Source organism: Siphateles boraxobius, unplaced genomic scaffold (genome assembly GCF_051911475.1).
Source record: "Siphateles boraxobius isolate OS27281-9 unplaced genomic scaffold, OSU_SipBor_1 22, whole genome shotgun sequence".
Lineage (NCBI taxonomy): Eukaryota > Metazoa > Chordata > Actinopteri > Cypriniformes > Leuciscidae > Siphateles > Siphateles boraxobius.
Window position 1 is genome coordinate 10628152 of NW_027508833.1, and position 19662 is coordinate 10647813.

Sequence of the window (19662 nt, forward strand, 5' to 3'; positions counted from 1 at the left end):
ACATCAGGGATTTGGAATTATCAGGACCCACAAATATTTTCCCATTGCATTATTATACATTATAATCAACATTTTATATAGTAGTTTGTTTATAAGACGTTTCTCATGCTTGTTCCAAACAGAAATGGTCAACATTGCTCCTATGATGAGAATGCAACCAAAATCAGGACCCTGATGTCACAATATGTGACCCTACAAAAGACAGAAAGCCTTTCTGTCTTTTGTAGGGTCACATATTGTGACATCAGGGTCCTGATTTTGGTTTGTTTAAATGCCTTTGGTCAGTGTTGCTGCACCAGAGTTCCTTTGGAAGTGGACAGAGGCCCAACAGGGTTCAGATTGGCAGCATTTACACTTATTCAAATTAACCGCACTATCAGAGCAATTGATGTGCAGTGTTCGTTTTAATTGAACCAGACCTGCCAAATGTGAACACACTGTGAAGGGCCGTTCACACAAAGAATGATAACTATAAAGATAACTATAACGATAAATACATTTGAGTCCACACCAACGAACTGGTCTGTTTATTCTAAGCTAAGGGTTCAAAGTGTGTACAATGTCATTGAATATGCCATGTTTTGAGTGAAGCTAGTGTAATCGATCTAATAATCTAACAGTGAATTTAGCTGATGTAGTCAATATAGTGGAATAAAAACAACAACTAGTCTTTTTCACCGCAACTTCAAAGGAAGCAATGTTGTCGAAACGAGTGCTGGATCCCTGAGATAATAATTCTCACCATTTATTTACAGGGTATGAACGATTGTTTTCCATATCCATTTTCTTTATAAGGGGCCTTGACTTGTCAAACAGTGGTGGATTTTTCTAGACCTCGGCGATTAACTTCTCCACAATGTCGTCTGCCATTTTAAATGCGCGAGGCATTATCAATAGCAAACCCTAGATTTTTTTTTAAATTGTGATTTTTATCAGCAAAAAAAAAAAAAAAAAGGCCTGTACGCACCCTGTAAATGTAGTCGAGTAGAGGGGCTTTCTGTGAGGTGGGGTCATCCAGCACAGGCATAGTGATGGGCTCCAGGAGGATGGAGAGAGGTACGGCCATGCACCAGTCCAGCAGGCACAGCAGTAGAGACACCATTAACTAGAGCACACGGAGAAAACATCCATTTAGCACACTCATGACACCACTACAAAATAAAGCCAAACCTGCCAAAGACAAGCTGTTAGGTCGGATGAAACACCAAGCACAGAGACAGAATAACCAGGAGCTGGATTCATTCTGAATTCCCATGTCCAACACTGCTTACACAAACAGAGATCTAAATAAAGACTCTCAGTTCTGCTTTGCTTACTTTTTTATCTGCCTCAACTGTTGAGTGTTCAGCACTGGGCAGAAGAAATGCTATGGTTGCTACAAAAATCTACAAGAGAGGAAAAGCAGAGATTACTCAGGCGTCACTTGCACAATACCACAACAGATGCATCATGCTGATGAAGATGCATCATACCTCTATAATTCTTTTGGGAAGGGATGTCTCCAGTCTCTGTAAGTGCTGCCAGTGAGAAATCAGTAGCTGAAAGATGTCACAGGCCACATTTGCCACCACCTTATTTCCAAACTAAAAGACAAAATCACAGACGAGAAAGAAAAAAAAAAGATAATAGAAATTACTGTTTTTCACGAAATGAACATGATCAGGAAGAGATATATTTAATAATTATTACTTATATGCAGAATCTGATATAAAGCTAAGTAGATTAGGCTTTACCTCTTGTGCTTTATAAACCTTCTATTTAATCAAAGAATCCCGAAAAAATGGTTAATTGGTAATACATGGTTAATACATATGAAGCAGCACAATTAATAATAATGAAATATTTCATAATAATAATATTTCTTGAGCAGCTAGACTGGAGTGAATTCAGCTGAAGATTCAGATTTGCCTACAAATGAATTAATAACATTTTAAAATATTTTAAAATACAAAACTGTAGTTTTGATCAAATAAATGTAGCCGTGGAGAGCATAAGAGACATCTTTCAAAAAAAAAGAAAGAAAGAAAGCAATACATTTTCCACTTTGAAAATGATCAGACAAAAGAACTAGAATGTTCTTCATTTGAAACATTTCATTTGACTGATTCTTTCAAGTTATGGCTCACTAAAACCACCTGTTCTCAGATCATAACTCATAGTTCATATACATTGTAGATTAAATACATATATGCAACTTAAGAAACTCTTTTTACAAGATTTTACAGCGGTGTCTCGAATTTCTGTCAACACAATTAGGTATTAACAATATTATATGTGATAAATCAGATGGTAAAAGATGACGCTGAAAATTAAGTATTATTGGCATAATACATCATCATGATTAAAACACATGCCATTATTTGTGTCTTTTCTATTTCTATGTTTGTTTTTGCTATTTAGACCCATGTTATTTTAGAGAAACATCTCTGGGAGGATTCCAGGTTAATGGATTTTGTCTGTTGCTCTACCCACAATTCTCTCTTGCTCTGGGCTTCAGTCATGTGGAATCTGAGGTGAGAGAGTGAGTGTTTGCTCAGAGTAATAGAAGAGAAGAAGCCGCACATAAACTCTCAACAGCTCGGCACATGCTTTTAGAGATGGAAACCCTGTTCCTTTCCCAAAGCTTTATTCTGGCCTGACCTGCAGCGTGTCAACATGAACTTGACGTAATTACAGCTGCATGAGGAAGGGAATGTGAAGACTCAGTTTGGAAGGTATCGTTTTAGACGTGGTTTCAAATCACAATAACTATGGTTCAAAAAGTCTTTCCAACTATACTTTGATTTAATAATGCAGTATTTGATAACATTTGGATTTTTATATAAACCATTGATTTATGATAACTTTACGTTATATTATATTGAAGTAATTTTCTACAAAAATTACCTTTGCCTTCTACCAAATCCTTTGCCTTTTTAAAAATATAATTAAATTCTATTATCCTTTTTGTTTTCTTCCTGGTTTCTGTCTCTTGTCACAACAGCTTTTCTACAAAGGAAGAAGAACATGAAGTTTTCAGTATATAAAAACCATGCAATTAATACAAAATAATTAATAATTAATTACGTTACGCTAATTTATACATCCAGGTAGATGATCTTGGGACCTGGTAGGTGGAAATTTATATTCAAACTATTTAACCCGATTTCGCTTTTCTGTTTGCGATCATATCAGGACAATTTTAGTCCAATGATCCAGTAAGCGAATTTAATCAGTCAAAAACAGCGCTAATGTAAAGAAAACCAGGCTGATTACATCAGAGATGGCAGTTTTCAGTGAATTATCCATTCCAGTGTGTTTAGCTTCAAAACACGACCTCTGTCATATTCTGTGATGTTTCTGAAGAGCGCGAGCCCTCACACATCCACCGCTGTACGGGCAGATGATACACAAACTAAGTTTCTTGGCTGTATAAAGCAAACAAGCGCCTCGTTAGTTAAGTTTTGATGGATGAGGATTGCATGACGAATGTGGTGACGAACAGGAGCCGTAAAGTAGGCACACACGAGTCTATTATATAGATGCATAAACAAACTGTGTATGTGCACAAATACATTTATATATTATGTATTTGTGCACAAACACATTTCACTACACTCACATTGTTTCCACACACATTCAGGATAATGTTTTCATTTGTCATTTTTCATGTTGCTGTGTTTAGTATTTCTACACCTACTATACACTATAGATTCTGATTTTTTTTTATGTCATTATAAGTGTCACAAGAGGGTGCAATTAATCACGATTAAAAACTGTAATCTATTGACAGCACTAACATATACTGTACACACACACACACACACACACACACACACACACACACACACACACACACACACACACACACACAAACACACACAAACACACACACACACACACACACACACACACACACACACACACACACACACACACACACACACACACACACACACACACACACACAGATTTGTCGGCTTCACATCCATGATGCGAATCTCTTGTTCCAGCACATCCCAAAGCTGCTCTATTGGATTGGCAACTTTTGAGATCTGAGATCTGAGATCTGGGTCCTCATTTATAACCATTGCGTACGCACAAAACAGGCCCTGAAAAAGGCGTGCGCCACTACCGACGCACAAGTTGTGATTTATAAAAACAAACTTGACGGGAAGATTTGCGCACCTTCACGCAAACTCTGGCCCATGCGTACGAACATTTTGGAGATGGAGCAGTTTGGCGACACCGATGGTGAGCTAGAGTTACATGTCTTTTTGGTCACTTTTAGACAGAAAATCTAAAGAAAATTATACATATACAGAAAATTAATACAAATATAATTTCACTCACCAAGCCTATCACATGAAGCAATCATCCATCCCTCCTTAAATGTCCGCGTCAGCGAGCGCGTTGGGCCGTTTAGTGAAACTGACGCATAGCATAACGCATCTAAAATCGTAAATCTTCATTATAAGTCCTAATCATAAATACAGTGCATGTTCACAATAACAGTTTAAATAAATAAAAGACTGATTTAAACTTTGTTTTACTTCTGATGTAAACATTTAGATTAAATAATTAAATGAAATCATTACTGAGAAGTTACAACATTTTTTATATTCAATAAATAGAAATATTTGTTGTGGATGCAATGCTTTCGAACACTTTTCCTCTGGCATGCTGTGTTTTAATGTTTAACTACAGAGATAATTGCTTATCATGATAATAGCAGATTGTCTGAGAAAATAGTTTTGTGCAAATAATTCAAAACAAGGTCTATTTGTTTCCATTAAAAACTTAAATCAATTAAAAATACTCATTGGCCAGTGGAAAAGATTGAGAAAAACTTTCTCCGAAATGTATTTTACACTATTTGATTTATTTATTCAAAAACAAGGCAAGGATAGGCTACTAAATGATTTGTAACTAATGTGACAGCACATCCGCATTTCATATTTTCCAAATGTCTTGTACCGTTAAACATGTTATCACGTGGATGAATAATCATATGCAAATGATATGCAGATGAGGATATGCAAAGTAAAACTAGGCGTTGTAAGCTCCATATATGGTTGTTTCGGGGAGGAGACCGTGTGCGCACAATCTTCCGCTAACTGGGATTTATAAAGTGAATTCTGCGCAGGTTCTGGCGTACGCACGGTTTTATAAGTCTGAATAATTTTTAGCGTATGCCATTTTTGGCATTCTGGCGCACGTACACTTTTAGTAAGGATCCTACGCACAGTTTTATAAATGAGGCCCCTGGTGACTGAATGCCGCTTAAATTTAGTGAACTGATTGTCATGTTCAAGAAACCAGTTTGAGGTGATTTGAGCTTTGTTATCCTGGAAGTATTCCATTAGAAGATGGGTACACTTTGTTCATAAAGGGATGGTCATGGTCCTTCTGATCCTACCATCTGAATGTCACCGCAGAAATCGAGACTCATAAGACCAGGCAACGTTTTTCCAATCTTCAATTGTCCAGTTTTGGTGATCCCGTGCGAACTGTAGCCTCAGTTTCCTGTTCTCAGCTGATAGTAGTGTCACTGGTGTGTCTTCTTCTGCTGTAGCTCTTCTGCTTCAAGGTTTGACGTGATGTGTGTTCAGAGATGCTCTTCTGCAGACCTCGGTTTAAACGAGTGGTTATTTGAGATACTGTTGCCTTTCTATCAGCCCTGACCAATCTGGCCATTCTCCTCTGACCTCTGGCATCAACAAGGCATTTTCACCCACAGAACTGACGCTCACTGGATATTTTCTCTTTTAGGACCATTCTCTGGTAAACCATAGAGATGGTTGTGCATGAAAATCCCAGTAGATCAGCAGTTTCTTAACTATATTTAGACCAGCCCATCTGGCACCAACAACCACATCACGATCAAAGTCACTTAAATCACCTTTCTTCCCCATTCTGATGCTCAGTCATGTCTACATGACTAAGGGTACGTTTACATGACATTGATGTGCTAAAAACTGATGTTTTTATTTGTACAGAGGTAAACATCAACAAAACGATCCCTGTTCACACGGATCCGCAACAACAACTAATAAGGCTAGGTTATGCATGCCAGAGAAGTAGTTGGCGATGTCACTTTGTAAAGAAAGACTACATGGCTGCACACAGGCATTATTTTACTACAGTGCACTCGAGCCAAACACACATGCCTATAGACTTAAATTACATAATCTATCATTTTTTTAAATCAGATTTTCATTCTAAGGATGTTAATCTTGATAATACTATATTATTACTTTGTCTTCTGGGTAAATTTCATCTTCACAAAGCCAGAAAAATTCACTGTAATCCCAATTTTAGAATGTTCTCTTCTTGATATAAAGTGCCTTTTTACTTCCTTTGAGAAAATTTCAAAACCTTTGAACACAAAAAACAAGAAAGAAAAAAAGCCTAGACTGAACACGTAATAGCCTACACATGTGCATGATGTCAACGTTTTAACACATTTGCGTTTTTTTGTAATTACGGATACTATAAGTGTGTCGTTTTCAAAAAGAACTTGCACTTTGAAACCCGTTTTCAAAAGTTTGTGTTCTCAGGCCACCAGAACACTGTTGTTGGGTAAATAAACGGCCAAAACACTTTTAGTTGAAAATGGTGTTGTGCAAACGGCCCCTTCATGTTTTGAGTTGCTGCCATGTGATTGGCTGATTAGATATTTGCGTTAACGAGCAGTTGAACAGGTGTAACTAATAAAGTGGCCGCAAGTTGAGATATTAGAACCGATAAGAAAAAAAAAAAAAAACTTTATATTTTGACTTGACAAAACAAGGCTGAACGTTACAAACATCACACGCACACTTTTCATTGTGTTTTCAGAGAAGTGAGATACAGTAAATTATTAGCTTTACTTTTGTGGATGAATACAAACTTCATATAGTAGTAATACAACTAATATGGATTAGGAGGACAGACTAAAAAACTTCAGAGTGAAGAACACATCAAACATAATCACCTTCAGCGTGACACCCAGGACGTTGATTGCATCTTTCACCTGATGGTGTGTTTCTGTGTGTCTCAGCTCCTCACACACCCATAGCCCCAGACTGCAGATCGCTACACACCTAAAACATGGTTTAAACACACTCAGACTACTGCCAGACCAGCAGAGCAGCCTTTTATATCATTCACAAGGTAAAACAAATCAGTATGGTTGTAATCATGTATCAATGGAAGCTTGTTTCCGCCACAGAATAAAACATAAAAGATAATTGCGACTTTTTATCTCACAATTGCACAATTTGTATCTTGCAATTCTGACTTTATTCCTCAAAATTGTGAGATATAAAGTCAGAATTGCAAAAAAAAGTAATGTTTATTTCTCGTAATTGCGAGTTTATAACACGCATTGTGAGTTTATATCTCGCAATTCTGACTTTATAACACAGAATTGTGACTATATCTCAGTTCTGACTTTATAACTCGCAATCGTGACTTTATATCATGCAATTCCAAGATTTAAACTCGCAATAGTGAGAAAAAAAGTCGCAATTACCTTTTTCATTTTTTATTCTGTGGAAACAAGCTTCCATATGCATGGGATTTGAATAGGATCAAAATAAAACGTCAAAAATTTGTACAAGATCACTGAACACAAAAAAGGTCAGTTTTCCTGGATTGGATCATTATAATAATAGAGATAGGTAAGAAAGTATGTAGTTGTACCTGGCTCCTTCACATGTCTCATTACGTGCAGTCTTCAGAAGAATGTTTACAAGGTAGTCCTACAGACAGAAAGAATGACAAAGATAGTTAATGCTAATATATTTGGCAGCATAATACATCTAATAGAAGGTCCTAGGTTCAGTTTTGTGGTCATGGTTTTGGTAATGGCCTAAGACAATGTTGATAGGAATGGATTTATATATTTGTATGCCTGATGTTTTTTTAAAGTTTTTTTTTTAGATGCCTGATGTTTTGAGTTTACCCAAAAATGAAAAGTCTGTTTTAACTCTTTTTTTTGTTTGTTTTTGTTTTTCCAATTTTATGAAAGTCAAGTTTAATTTGTAAAGTGCTTTTCACACATACACAATGTTTGAAAGCAAAGAAATTCATACTGTTTATGTTTGTTACACCTTAATGCCTTATAGTCCACATAAAGTAGTTTAGGGCTGGATGATATGATTTTGGTGAAAATATAAATCAAAGCAGTTAAGCTTTGCTATACAGGTATAGTATATTGTTTTATGTATGCGGGTATAAGTTGGGTAATCATAGAATGGCTACAAATAGTCTTTTGTACCCTTCTCCTGATTGGCACCTCTTCACGAGATCCTTTTGAAAGCTCTTTGCCTGCCTAAGATTGGACCGGTGAAGACATTAAGTACGGAAACAGCTAATTTCTATTCAGAGTTAATCACTTAAATAATGACTGGAGGATGGTTATTAATTCTTATTAATAATTTGAATGTGTTTGGTTAATTCCAAAAAGAGTACCATGCACCATTAAAAAGGGTGTGCATGCTTATACAACATGGTAATTATAGGCTTATTTCAGCCAGCATTACCATTAGGTGATGTGTATCACTGCCATGATTAAATGATGAAGTTCGTTTAAGATTTTGGTTATATCGCACACTCCTAAGTAGTTTCATTGAGAAGTCAATTGAAAGTCAATCCAAAGGCAACTGTGGTAGGGAAAATATAGTGCTCCAAATGTGAGAAGACATTTAAATCATTACTAACTGAAAATGGCATTGACATGTGGAAATTAAATCATAAGGCTTTAAAATTTCAGAATTGTAATTAATGGGGGAATTAATCCTTTAAATAACACTGGGGCCTTCTTTATCTGAGGATTTTTGACAGTTTGAAACCAAAATGTGTAACCAGCTGATTGGAAAGCTAATATCAACTCTAGAAGCATCATTAGATGTCTACATAAAAGTCTGGAGCAAAAAACTAAATAATTTCAGTTTACCTCAGACCTTGCATGCGTTCAGTCACGGTAGGCTAAAGAGAACTGTCCACTTGGGAGATGAACAATGTGAGGGAGCAGGGACTAAAATATACATTTGCCAAACGCCAAATGCAAGTAAAATCAGTATTGGTGAGTGTATGAAACGGTGTCAATCATCAGTTGGCTGGTAACATTTTTATGAATCCTATTTCTAACAATGCAATGTTGTAAGAACATGAACGTGAACAAAAGTGAATGATGCTCAGCACTGTATTCTGTATTTTCACGAAAGGTTGAGCCTTGTCAATTTAAATATTCAAGCGCAAGAAGACCGGAAAGGGAACTCAATTCTGCATTAGCAGAGAAAGAACAGCAGTGTGTTTACCATTGAGTCTGAGAGGACTAACATTAGTAGTGGCTACCTCAAGCGATTAAAGCAATGAGACATAAACACATGCAAACCTCACCCAAATGTTTTATGTCGCTATTGTTTCCATCTATTTCCATTAGTTTATATCCAGCTGGTCACTTTTATGCATTCATTAGCCGTCAAAGTTGCATATTTAAAGCTAGTGACGTGATATCTCAACATTGATATGTTTATGCAGCCAACATAAACATAAACAAATCAGAAACACATTCAATTTCAGTTATTTTTTTATCACTACAATAGCCTACATATTGTTATTTTGATTAGACATTCATTAAATGTTCTAAAATAGAAGCAAATAAAGTGAGACAGTTTCAGTTTTCGTTTACGAAAATTACCTTAAGACTAAAACTAATGGTCAAAAAACATTTCCGTAAACTGAAATAAAAATTAAAATTCATAATAAATGAAAAACTAAAACTAAACGAAACTAACAACAGTTATTGAAAAACAAACTGAAATAAAATAATAATTAGCAAAAATTAATTTTTTTGTTATCGTAATTAGTACGACCTTTACTTTACCGGAAAATCTGACCTGTGGCTGTTTAGGGAAATGCCATAGACAGTAAAAGAACTGGACACAGCGACCCCATAGAGTGCCCAAGTTATGACGTCACTTTGTAGGACAACTCGGAAGTTAGCGGCGCATGGGTTCCCTCGATCGAAAAGCTATGCATTTTCCCCATAGACTTTTGGAAAATTGCAAAACATAAGATCTGTGTTCAACAAAGAGTTGTGACCCTTACATGTTTTGTCTATCAAGATAATCTTTACAAGTTAATCCAAAATGTATACATTTTGAAGCCTATATAAGTTTAAAAAACCACAAGCAGACACAATAAAGTTTAAAAAAACACAAGCAGGATATAACTGGTGTGTTTTATGTCATAGATCAAAACGTGAAAATATTTAGAGGCTTTGTTAACCACAGACCTTATTTCAGGCGATTTAGCAAAAACCTATTCAAAAAACCCATAGACTTTAGGGCGAGGGAACCGGAAGTGCTAAAATGCTAACTCACTTCCGCGTTTTGGCCTACAAAGTGACGTCATAACTTCGGAACTCTATTGATTTCAACGGAGAAGACTGAAGCCCGATTATTGCACTTCCTGCCTGATGGCTGAGCGACTGCGCAGGCTCAAACTGAGCGTGGAGACTGTCTGAAATTTGTATATCTTCTAGTAGCTGTACCAAGACAAATCTGAATCACCTAATTCCTCAAAAACGTTGAAATATTTTGTCCCGTTGCTTTTATGGACTCTCTATCTATGGGCTTCTCCCTTGAATTTATGCCTCTATGTCCCCCCGATTGCCTCATAGACAGTACAATATTGCCTGCGAGCTTCTCCTGTCTATACGGTAATGTCTCTATTGTGCAACAGAAAGTCGCGTGGTTATGACGCAATCGTTAGCCTATTTTTACAAAAACGGCTTCTACGGGGCCATAACGTAAGATAAAAAGTAATGGAGCCTTTTGTCAATTATCGTGTTTCTTTAGAAATAAATAATGGACAAATTAAGTCTTTGGATGCCGCGAGGCTTCAACGAAACTGAAGCTTCGCGGGAGCCGCCATTGTAGCAGAACTTCACCTGCTGTTAGCATTCCATTGACTCTCATTCATTTTGGCGTCACTTTGACAGCGAATAACTTTACATCTGAAGCGTCCAAAGACTTCATTTGTCCATTATTTATTTCTAAATAAACGCGACAATGTATAAAAGGCTCCATTACTTTGTATCTTACGTTATGGCCCCGTAAAAGGCGTTTTTGTTAAAAACAGGCTAACGATTGCGTCACTACCACACGACTTTATGTCGCACAATAGATACATTACCGTATAGACAGGAGGAGAAGCTCGCAGGCAATCTTTTACTGTCTATGAGGCAATTGGGGGGACATAGAGGCATAAAGTCAAGGGAGAAGCCCATAGATAGAGAGCCCATAAAAACAACGGGACAAAATATTTCAACAACGTTTTTGAGGAATTAGGTGATTCAGATTTGTTTTGCCACAGCTACTAGAAGATGTACAACTGTCAGACTGTCGTCACGCTCAGTTTGAGCCTGCGCAGTCGCTCAGCCATTAGACAGGAAGTGCAATAATCGGGCTTCAGTCTTCTCCGTTGAAATCAATGGGGTCGCTGTGTCCATTTCTTTTACTGTCTATGGATTACCCCCCTGGGGAATGCCTGTATATGGCACTTCATGCACGTGAAGTTGATGAGGCGATTAACCGCTGTCCTGTCACACGCTTAATGAAGGACCGTAACGTAGAACACATCGCTAGTGCTAAGTGGCTGTTCGTAAAGGATGCATCTGTTGCAGTGGTTGGGAAATTACACAAGGTAATGAGACGCAAGTTGGACTTCTTTTAACTTGAGCGCAGCATTTTTAGAATGTGCGAGACACGGGTGCAACAGCACAACAAGTCCATCAAGCACAAAAAAAATTTAATGTACTACTACTACTGTACGTTTGAGATGTCATGTTTTCATGAATGTTGACAGGCTGACAGGTGCTGTTAGCCTAGAAATCTAGACGCACCCTAGCGGCAGCAAAACTTATTTTGCTCCTAGTGTGGTCTAGCAACTCTCCGTTAGCATTCGAGTTGGAAAAACCAAACTCTGTTCAGGCCAATCACATCGTGTATAGAGTTGGTGGGCGGGCTTAACATAATGACGGCAGAGTTGTGATGGTTCCGCCTGATTTCCATAGGTGATTTCCCTGCTACTTGAAAACAAAGAAGATGCTGCTGATTAACAGCGGTCTTTCGAAGTGGCTTTGGCCGCGACTCTGGATGACTTGGAGTTAAGAGAACGTCACTTAAGTCATTCTTAAAAAAGGAAGATGTGTTTGGAGTTTTGACGACCGGATACGGCAAAAGTTTAATATATCAACTAGCTCCGCTGGTGGGAAAACGCATGGGACTCACTCAGCCACAGCCGTCCGTTGCTCTGGTTGGTTGTAGCGCTGTCCTATTGCGTGCAGAGGGAATTTGAAAGACAACCGTTTATTCCACCCCTAGGATTGAGGTATGCCAATTGTGAGTCCCCAGACCTAACATCTTGATAGGTCTGGCTTGCCAGGCTAAGGTGCTGTTATTATCTTTATTTTTACAAAACATTTACTGCTAATAATATTATTGTCCATGTGGAGACATTTCCCCAAAATGTAGGGAATACCAGGACACACACACACAGTCTGGTAACACACACCCACTATCTTTGTAGGGACTCTCCATAGACGTAATGGTTTTTATACTGTACAAACTGTATATTTTGTCTCCTTACACTAACCCGACCCCTAAACCTATACCCCATCATACACAACTTTCTGCATTTTTACATTTTCAAAAAAACTCATTCTGTGAGTGACACGGGTCCCCATTAGTCTGTGTGCATTCAGGTTAAAGTCCCCACTGAGATAGAAATACATGTACAAATTCACACACTGCATAACTATCTCCTTATTTAATCACACTGGCATCACAGCAGGTTGTGTTGGCTGTAGTCAGATGAATTGAGCTGGGTTTTTTTATTTGAATGTACCAGTGGTCAGTCTGCTACATAGTACAGCTGAAAAAAGTAAACTTGGCACGTTTTTAATATGAATTAGTCTGTCTGAATTTTTCATAGTTTTTTCTTGTATACTTTTAAGTTCCATTTATTTGGTGCTTTGTTCAATCTCAAACCATTATTTTATTTTTATTATTGAGATGTCTGCACAAGAGTTAACTGTAATCTGTGCAAACATTAAACTTTGCTGAAATTAAACGTCTCGTATTTGATGTACACTGGAAGTGTTCTGTTTGCTCTTCTAAACTATAATTACTAAAACTGAAACTAAATAAAATAAAACTAAATAGAAATGTGTTTGCAAAATAAAAACTAAACTAAAACTAACAAAACCATTAATGAAACAAAGCAAAATTGAAAATGATATTAAAATAAAAACTATTTAAAAAAAGCAAAACTATAATAACCTAGGTGAGAGACTATACATGTAATATAGGTCAACATTTATGTAGTTTTAATGGCAATCTTTAACCATGACTCTTTGGATTTATATGAAATGGTAACACTTTACAATAAGATTACAATTTTAGCATTAACTAAGGTTAATTAAAGGTTGTAGAAGTATTATTCATTGTTAGTTTGTTAATTTCAACATTCACTAATACATTTTAAATTAAGTTTTATCTGGTATTACCTTGGTTAATGTGCTATGAACTAACATGAATGATCAAGGTACAATTGTATTGCTCAAATTTTAATACATGCAGTAAAAATGTATATTATATTGCATATAGTTCATGAAAGCTAGCTAATAAATCCTTGTTAACAACTGGGACTTGCAAAGTGTAACTTATGAAATTTAAATATGTTTCTAGGTTATAGCTAAAGAAAAACATTTGACCTGTGATATTTTAATGTTTAAATTATTTTCTGTAGAGTTCATTCTGTAGAAATTCTCGTTTTAATATATTCATATTTATATATTTATTTAATTTAGCACATTTCAGGTCAGCACTGTTTTACTTCGAGTGTTATGTTTGTTTTTAATCCAGTATCCATTTTAATAAAAAAAGCCGGTTGAATAATCGTTTAACAGCATGTACGGTCAAACCTAAATATTGCTATCGGTAAATTTCACAATCGGTCGACCTCTAGTTTTTAGGTTTGGGAACCATAGTATAAGCGGAATAATTGGCTCCGGGCCGTTGAATTATTGAAAAATAATGCACACCCGAGGTTCCCTTCGAGTCGTGGCCGCATAACATTGGGTATACGCATCATCAACATTTGAAGTGAATTAAAACCGTTCATCAAAGTTATACACAAATTTTAAACAATACCCGTTCTTGTCTTAGGACAAGTTTGATACACTTCAAATGTTGACTACTGTATATTTAATGTATACCGTGAAGACTAAATGCAATGTTATTTTATATTTGAATACTTTCTGAAAACTACCATTAAACCTACATGAAAAACCTGAAAAGCACTGTTTATTTATTTTGTATCTTTGTTCTACTGTATTTATGTGTGCTATTGCTTGTAATTTGATTATTTGTTCTTATTTTATTACTGACTGTTTAGTTGTCTTTAAAGGGGTCATTGGATGCAAAATTCACTTTTATACGGTGTTTGCATATAAATGTGTCTTTGCAGTGTGTGGACATAACAACCATACAATGAAAACATCCATTTACTTTTTTTTTTATCTTCAAAAAGCCTAAACACACTCAATAATCAAGCCGTTTGGATGAGTGATGAATGATGTCATATTGCTCATGCTCTGTCCACGACCACTGACGGACTGTCCAGTATTAGCATATTTCCACCCTCAGCCAATTGTATACTGTCCACCTAGGCAGCACTTTATGTATCTTGTGTCTACAAGCCCCCATGGAAGAGATCATTTAAAGAGACATGCACTGAAATGGGTCGCTGTGAACAGAGCTGTGTTTGAGGAGGTAAAAAGGTTGTTGTTTTACACAACCATTGAGGAATTTTAACCACAGTATGTTACAAACTTTACATGAAGACCCTAAAGAGTAATACCAACTTGGGGAATTTTTTTTTAATTTATAATAGTTAGGCTAGTAGTTTTAGCTGTGGTATCAAAATTGGAATAGTGAATTGTGGATTTTCACTGTTATCTAAAATGTTGGTGCCATTACTGCATGTTTTTGTAAAAACAGTTTCATGGCAAGTAAAATATGTTTATGGCCAGTACATTTTCTCAAGTCACCAGCTATTGGCAAAATGTAGTTTTTAGGAAAGGTTTTGTTCCATATAACCATTCAGCTTGCTTATAGGCTTGTTATACTCCCGATTATGAGGGACAATACCAGTATAACATTTTTACTGGTTTAAAGGGTAACATTATGAATAAAACTTAATTGACAAAAACATATACTACATCAATATTCTACCAAATCGACTGTTTTATTCACAGATTAAGTAGGCTATTTCGAATGCATATTCATAAACAGACTGTTTTCTTCTGAGAGTTTGACTAGTCCACTAGTCAGTTACAAAATTTTAATTTTAAAGTTTAAACATTAATGACATTAGTAGTGGTGCACATTCCTAGTACCAAAACCTAGGTGGTTCAGATATACAGGATTTGGTTCACCTGTATAACAGCATACCTTCATGTCCTCTTTGCCAACTACAATATCCTCAGATCCGGGAACAGACTGCAAAGATGGGATCTGTTGATACAGGTTAGGGAAGCACACCAGCGAACCAAGAACCGTCTGAGCCTCGATCCGTGGAGCCTGACAAGAACAAGAATGGAGAAGATGCCAGCATGAAGCAGTGTGCTTCTGTAGTTAGTGTAAGTGTAGATATGTTCATTTAAAGATTGGGTAGCAACAGCATGTACCTCAAAAGAGTCTGTGTTCAGGACGCGAGCAGCTGCGGTGATGAAGTCTCCCACCAGCATGGTGAAGCCCGGCAGGCCAAGGAAGAAGAATCGAGGTGAACACCACCTTATCATCGTGTTCAACACATCCTGAGCAAACCAGAGCATGAGAGAGCAGGGAAGAAAAAGACAAGATAACGTTTTAGTATATTCCGTGTGCCACTTTAATTTAGAGGACAGTAAAGAAGTAGTTCTTGAGTAGGAACATATAACCTAATACAATGAGGTGACACTATTTAGATAGTCCACTTTAGACATTCTACTAACTGTAAGTAATTTTGCAACTACATGCCAACTAACTCTCATTGTTATTATCTCAGTATCTCATCATTTCAGTATTAGTAAACTTTTAGGTTAGTGTTAGTAAAATAAGTTGACATGTAGTTTCAAAGTTTTTATAGTCAGTAGAATGTCTGTTGGGGAGCATCAAAATAAATTGTTAGCAGATATTAAAACAAACAGTCTACTAATACTCTAATGACTGTTAGCAACATAATATATATGGGTGAATTCAGGTTTTTCCAGCAAAAGGTGTCCCAATCACCCTGAATTCACCCCTACGCATTAATCTGCAAATTAGCAAATGTCTTATGTCATATACATGTCTGAAATCATATTACTAAATATCAATTTAAGTTATCAATTTAATGATTTAAGGTTGCAAACAAGTGAAAATAATGAAATCTGTCCACATTCAAGCATTTCAAAGCAATGGGCTTAAACAACTTGTTTAGTTCACAAACAACTCAACACATAAATACAGTATATGTGTAATTCTGTATGTTTTATAACAAATACTAAAATGCCCCATTAATAAAATTAATCACACCATCAGTCACGCAGACTCAAGTTTCAAGGATCTCATGACACATTTGAGTCAGAAAGAAATGACAAATTTAGTGACTTGCTAACTTACTCGCGCTGACTCAATCACTGTTTTTTTTCTTAATTTTTTGGATCAGTCCAATTTGAGAATCAATCATTCAGTGTGATTTGTGAACTGATTCAATAGATTTATTAAAAAGAATCAGAGCGGGTGTCCATTCATCAATTCAAAGTAACAAATTAAGTTTTTTTTATGAACTGCAATGGAGTGTAGATATTTGGTACTTTAGTAAAGTATCAAAGTAAAATTACAGAGAAGAGGCTCTGGAAATAACTCAAACTCAGATTCAAACCTAAGGTTACTTGCATGCAACATTTCAAGGATCTATCCGTTACTCTGAAGGTGTGAAACATTACGTAACTCAGAGTGTACGCATTAAACGCGTTATAAATCACAATTTCTGTTTCTCCCACATCAGTTCGTTTAAATCAACTGTGCCATGCACACAAACAAACAAACGCATAAACAAGCACAGCTGCTCCGTAACCGCTACATTCATCTTCCTTAATTGAATCCTTTGTAAACACTGTCAGACGAAGAAGAAGAAAACACCAATATAGGCCACCTCGCTGCGTAAAAAGAGTCCTGCTGAGAGGGAGATGTGAAATTGGTGGAAGCGGTGCATCTGCAGGGACATTTTACCCTCATTCTGCAATAACTGACCTTTGCAATGCTTAGCAACCAGTAGTAATTAACCGCCACCAAACTGCTGCGTGATTACCCAAAATGAGCATTTTGGAGGAAGCGGCAATTCTGCAAAGCGGGACTATTATGCAGCGGTAAATACAGAAAGCACAATCTGAATCTACACTGTGTGTGTGTGTGTGTGTGCGGCAGCTCAACATGGCTCAATGGTTTAAATTGTCAGAGCAGTGCAAGGAAATGCACATGTACAGTTACACACGAGTGACAGGCCTTCACATCTGAAGACTCTAAATGTGCTACAGCTTCGACACACATTTCAATCTCTGACCTTTATATGACTCCAAACAGTGGAGGTAAAAATCAATGTGTGTATACTGAATCCAGCCGCAGACCAACACCTGTTAGCAGTGCTCTTATTGTTGACTTTCCTGTCCCTAAAGCGGCAGACAACCAAAGGTTTAATCATTAACTACAGGTTCTGTGTGATTAAGGTTCTTGTTTACAGATACATTTCGGAGGAAAATAATATGCAATATGTAATAATAGTTAAACAAATGCTTGTGATCATTTAATTTTGAAGAATAAAATATAAATATAACAAAAATCTATAAATATTAATGTATTTGTCATGAATCACTCAACGGTTTATTAAATGTTTGTAATTATAGTTGTGAACCAGTGACCTACTATAGATATAATTAAAGTCACTGTGAAATCAAAACTTCTTTTTTTTTATTGTATGAAATGTTGCTTATTATCTGCAGGTCATTATTTAAAAAAAAGAAAATAAAAGAAAAAGTGCTGCTGTAATCTTCAGTAAAAATAAAAAAAAGTCCCACCTCCCTCTGATGACATGTACAGGCTAGAGGCCTGGGAAATAACTGTCCAATATGAAACAGCGGTCTATGTAGTTTGAAACAGCCACTTTATACCATCCAGCCAAATCAAGTCCCGCCCAGCATTTTTTATCATAGAAAGGTAAGCTGTTTCTCTCAGATGTATGTCACAAGCGAGAAGTTGAGTCGCAATTTCAGTTTACAGGTCGACTTAATTCCAAATCTGAACTTTTTTTTTGACCACATGGTTTGAACAGATGTAGGTTTCATATTTCATCAGATTTACATATAAACTAGTGTGTAATTAGAAGAAAAAAACACAAAGCACAAGACTTTCTTTATGTAATGTTGTGCAGTGCTTTGATATTTGCTAGTTCAGACCGTTATTATTGATTTTTTGTTCAGATCTGAATGATTTTCAACCCTAAAACATTTTGAATGTAACAAGAGTATTTTGAAAATGAAATGCCACATTTCTTTTCAAATTGGTTACACTCAATGGTCCACTTTAGACATTCTACAAACTATAAGAAACTTTGCAACTACATGTCAACTATTAGAAGACTGTTAGGTTCGGTTTAATAAAATAAGTTGACATGCAGTTGCCAGGTTTCTTATAGTCAGTAGAGTGTCTGTTGGGGAGCATCAAAATAAAGCGTTAGCAGATAGTAAACAGGCAGTCTACTAATACTCTAATGACTGCTAGTTGACATGTAGTTTCAAACTTATAGTTAGCAGAACTTAAAATTAAAGGACCAAATTACTTTTTTGGTTGCCAAATTACAGAACCCATTGTCCATGCTCATAATATATTGCAGTGGGCAAGGATTAATGTGATATACATGAAACCCACTCTGTAAATTTACAATTGGCTATTTCTAGAAGAACAGTATGTGGAACAGTCGCAGAAAATTGCGCATTGTACACAGTGTAGCACTAGCGCAACAACATAAACACTAACACATGCATGTTGCTGCTTGTTCAAACTAACTCAAGTTATTTTATTGGTTTCAACCAATTTGAGACTAGATGAATGTTTTTTGTTGTGTTAAAGTAGCATTGTAAAACAGGAGAACATCATGTTTTGTATAGGACTGGACTGCACATGTGAAATTTGTGTTTAGATTTAAATCCGTCACACTATGTTTTGTAAAGAATATTTGCAACTGTTTTGGAGGGGGTTAAAAAAAGTTCTTAAATGTGTTGTTTATGGTCTCACACCCAACTTGTGAAGAATGTATATCACTGACTCATGAAAAATGTGATATTCAACATTTTGCAACAAGTTGCATTTGTGATCATTTTAGCCCTGTGTTTTCACATTTTTGACTGGTGATGAAAATCCCCAAAAATTGCCAAAGTTCACACTGTATACTTGTTCACACTTCCACACCCAAAACTCTATAGTTTAAGCTATTATAAATTATTATTGATTTTAAAATTTTATTTTATAATGTTTTTTTAAATTAGTTTTTATTGATTTATTATTCATTTTCAATGATCCAGAAAAGAACTGACTAGCATAGAACTAT

General features: G+C 36.2%; 1 protein-coding gene across 11 annotated transcripts in view; it reads right to left on the reverse strand.

The window, feature by feature from the left end:
• ralgapa2 (Ral GTPase activating protein catalytic subunit alpha 2) overlaps positions 1 to 19662 on the reverse strand; it is a 214882-nt gene that overhangs the window by 61030 nt on the left and 134190 nt on the right. For all 11 annotated transcript variants that reach the window (XM_077238633.1, XM_077238636.1, XM_077238642.1 and 8 more), the window contains 7 exons: positions 15725 to 15853; positions 15489 to 15617; positions 7666 to 7724; positions 6956 to 7064; positions 1473 to 1583; positions 1317 to 1385; positions 968 to 1105 (listed from right to left, as the gene is read on the reverse strand). In XM_077238633.1, the coding sequence (XP_077094748.1) occupies positions 968 to 1105; positions 1317 to 1385; positions 1473 to 1583; positions 6956 to 7064; positions 7666 to 7724; positions 15489 to 15617; positions 15725 to 15853 (744 nt within the window). The remainder of the gene's footprint in view (positions 1 to 967; positions 1106 to 1316; positions 1386 to 1472; positions 1584 to 6955; positions 7065 to 7665; positions 7725 to 15488; positions 15618 to 15724; positions 15854 to 19662) is intronic.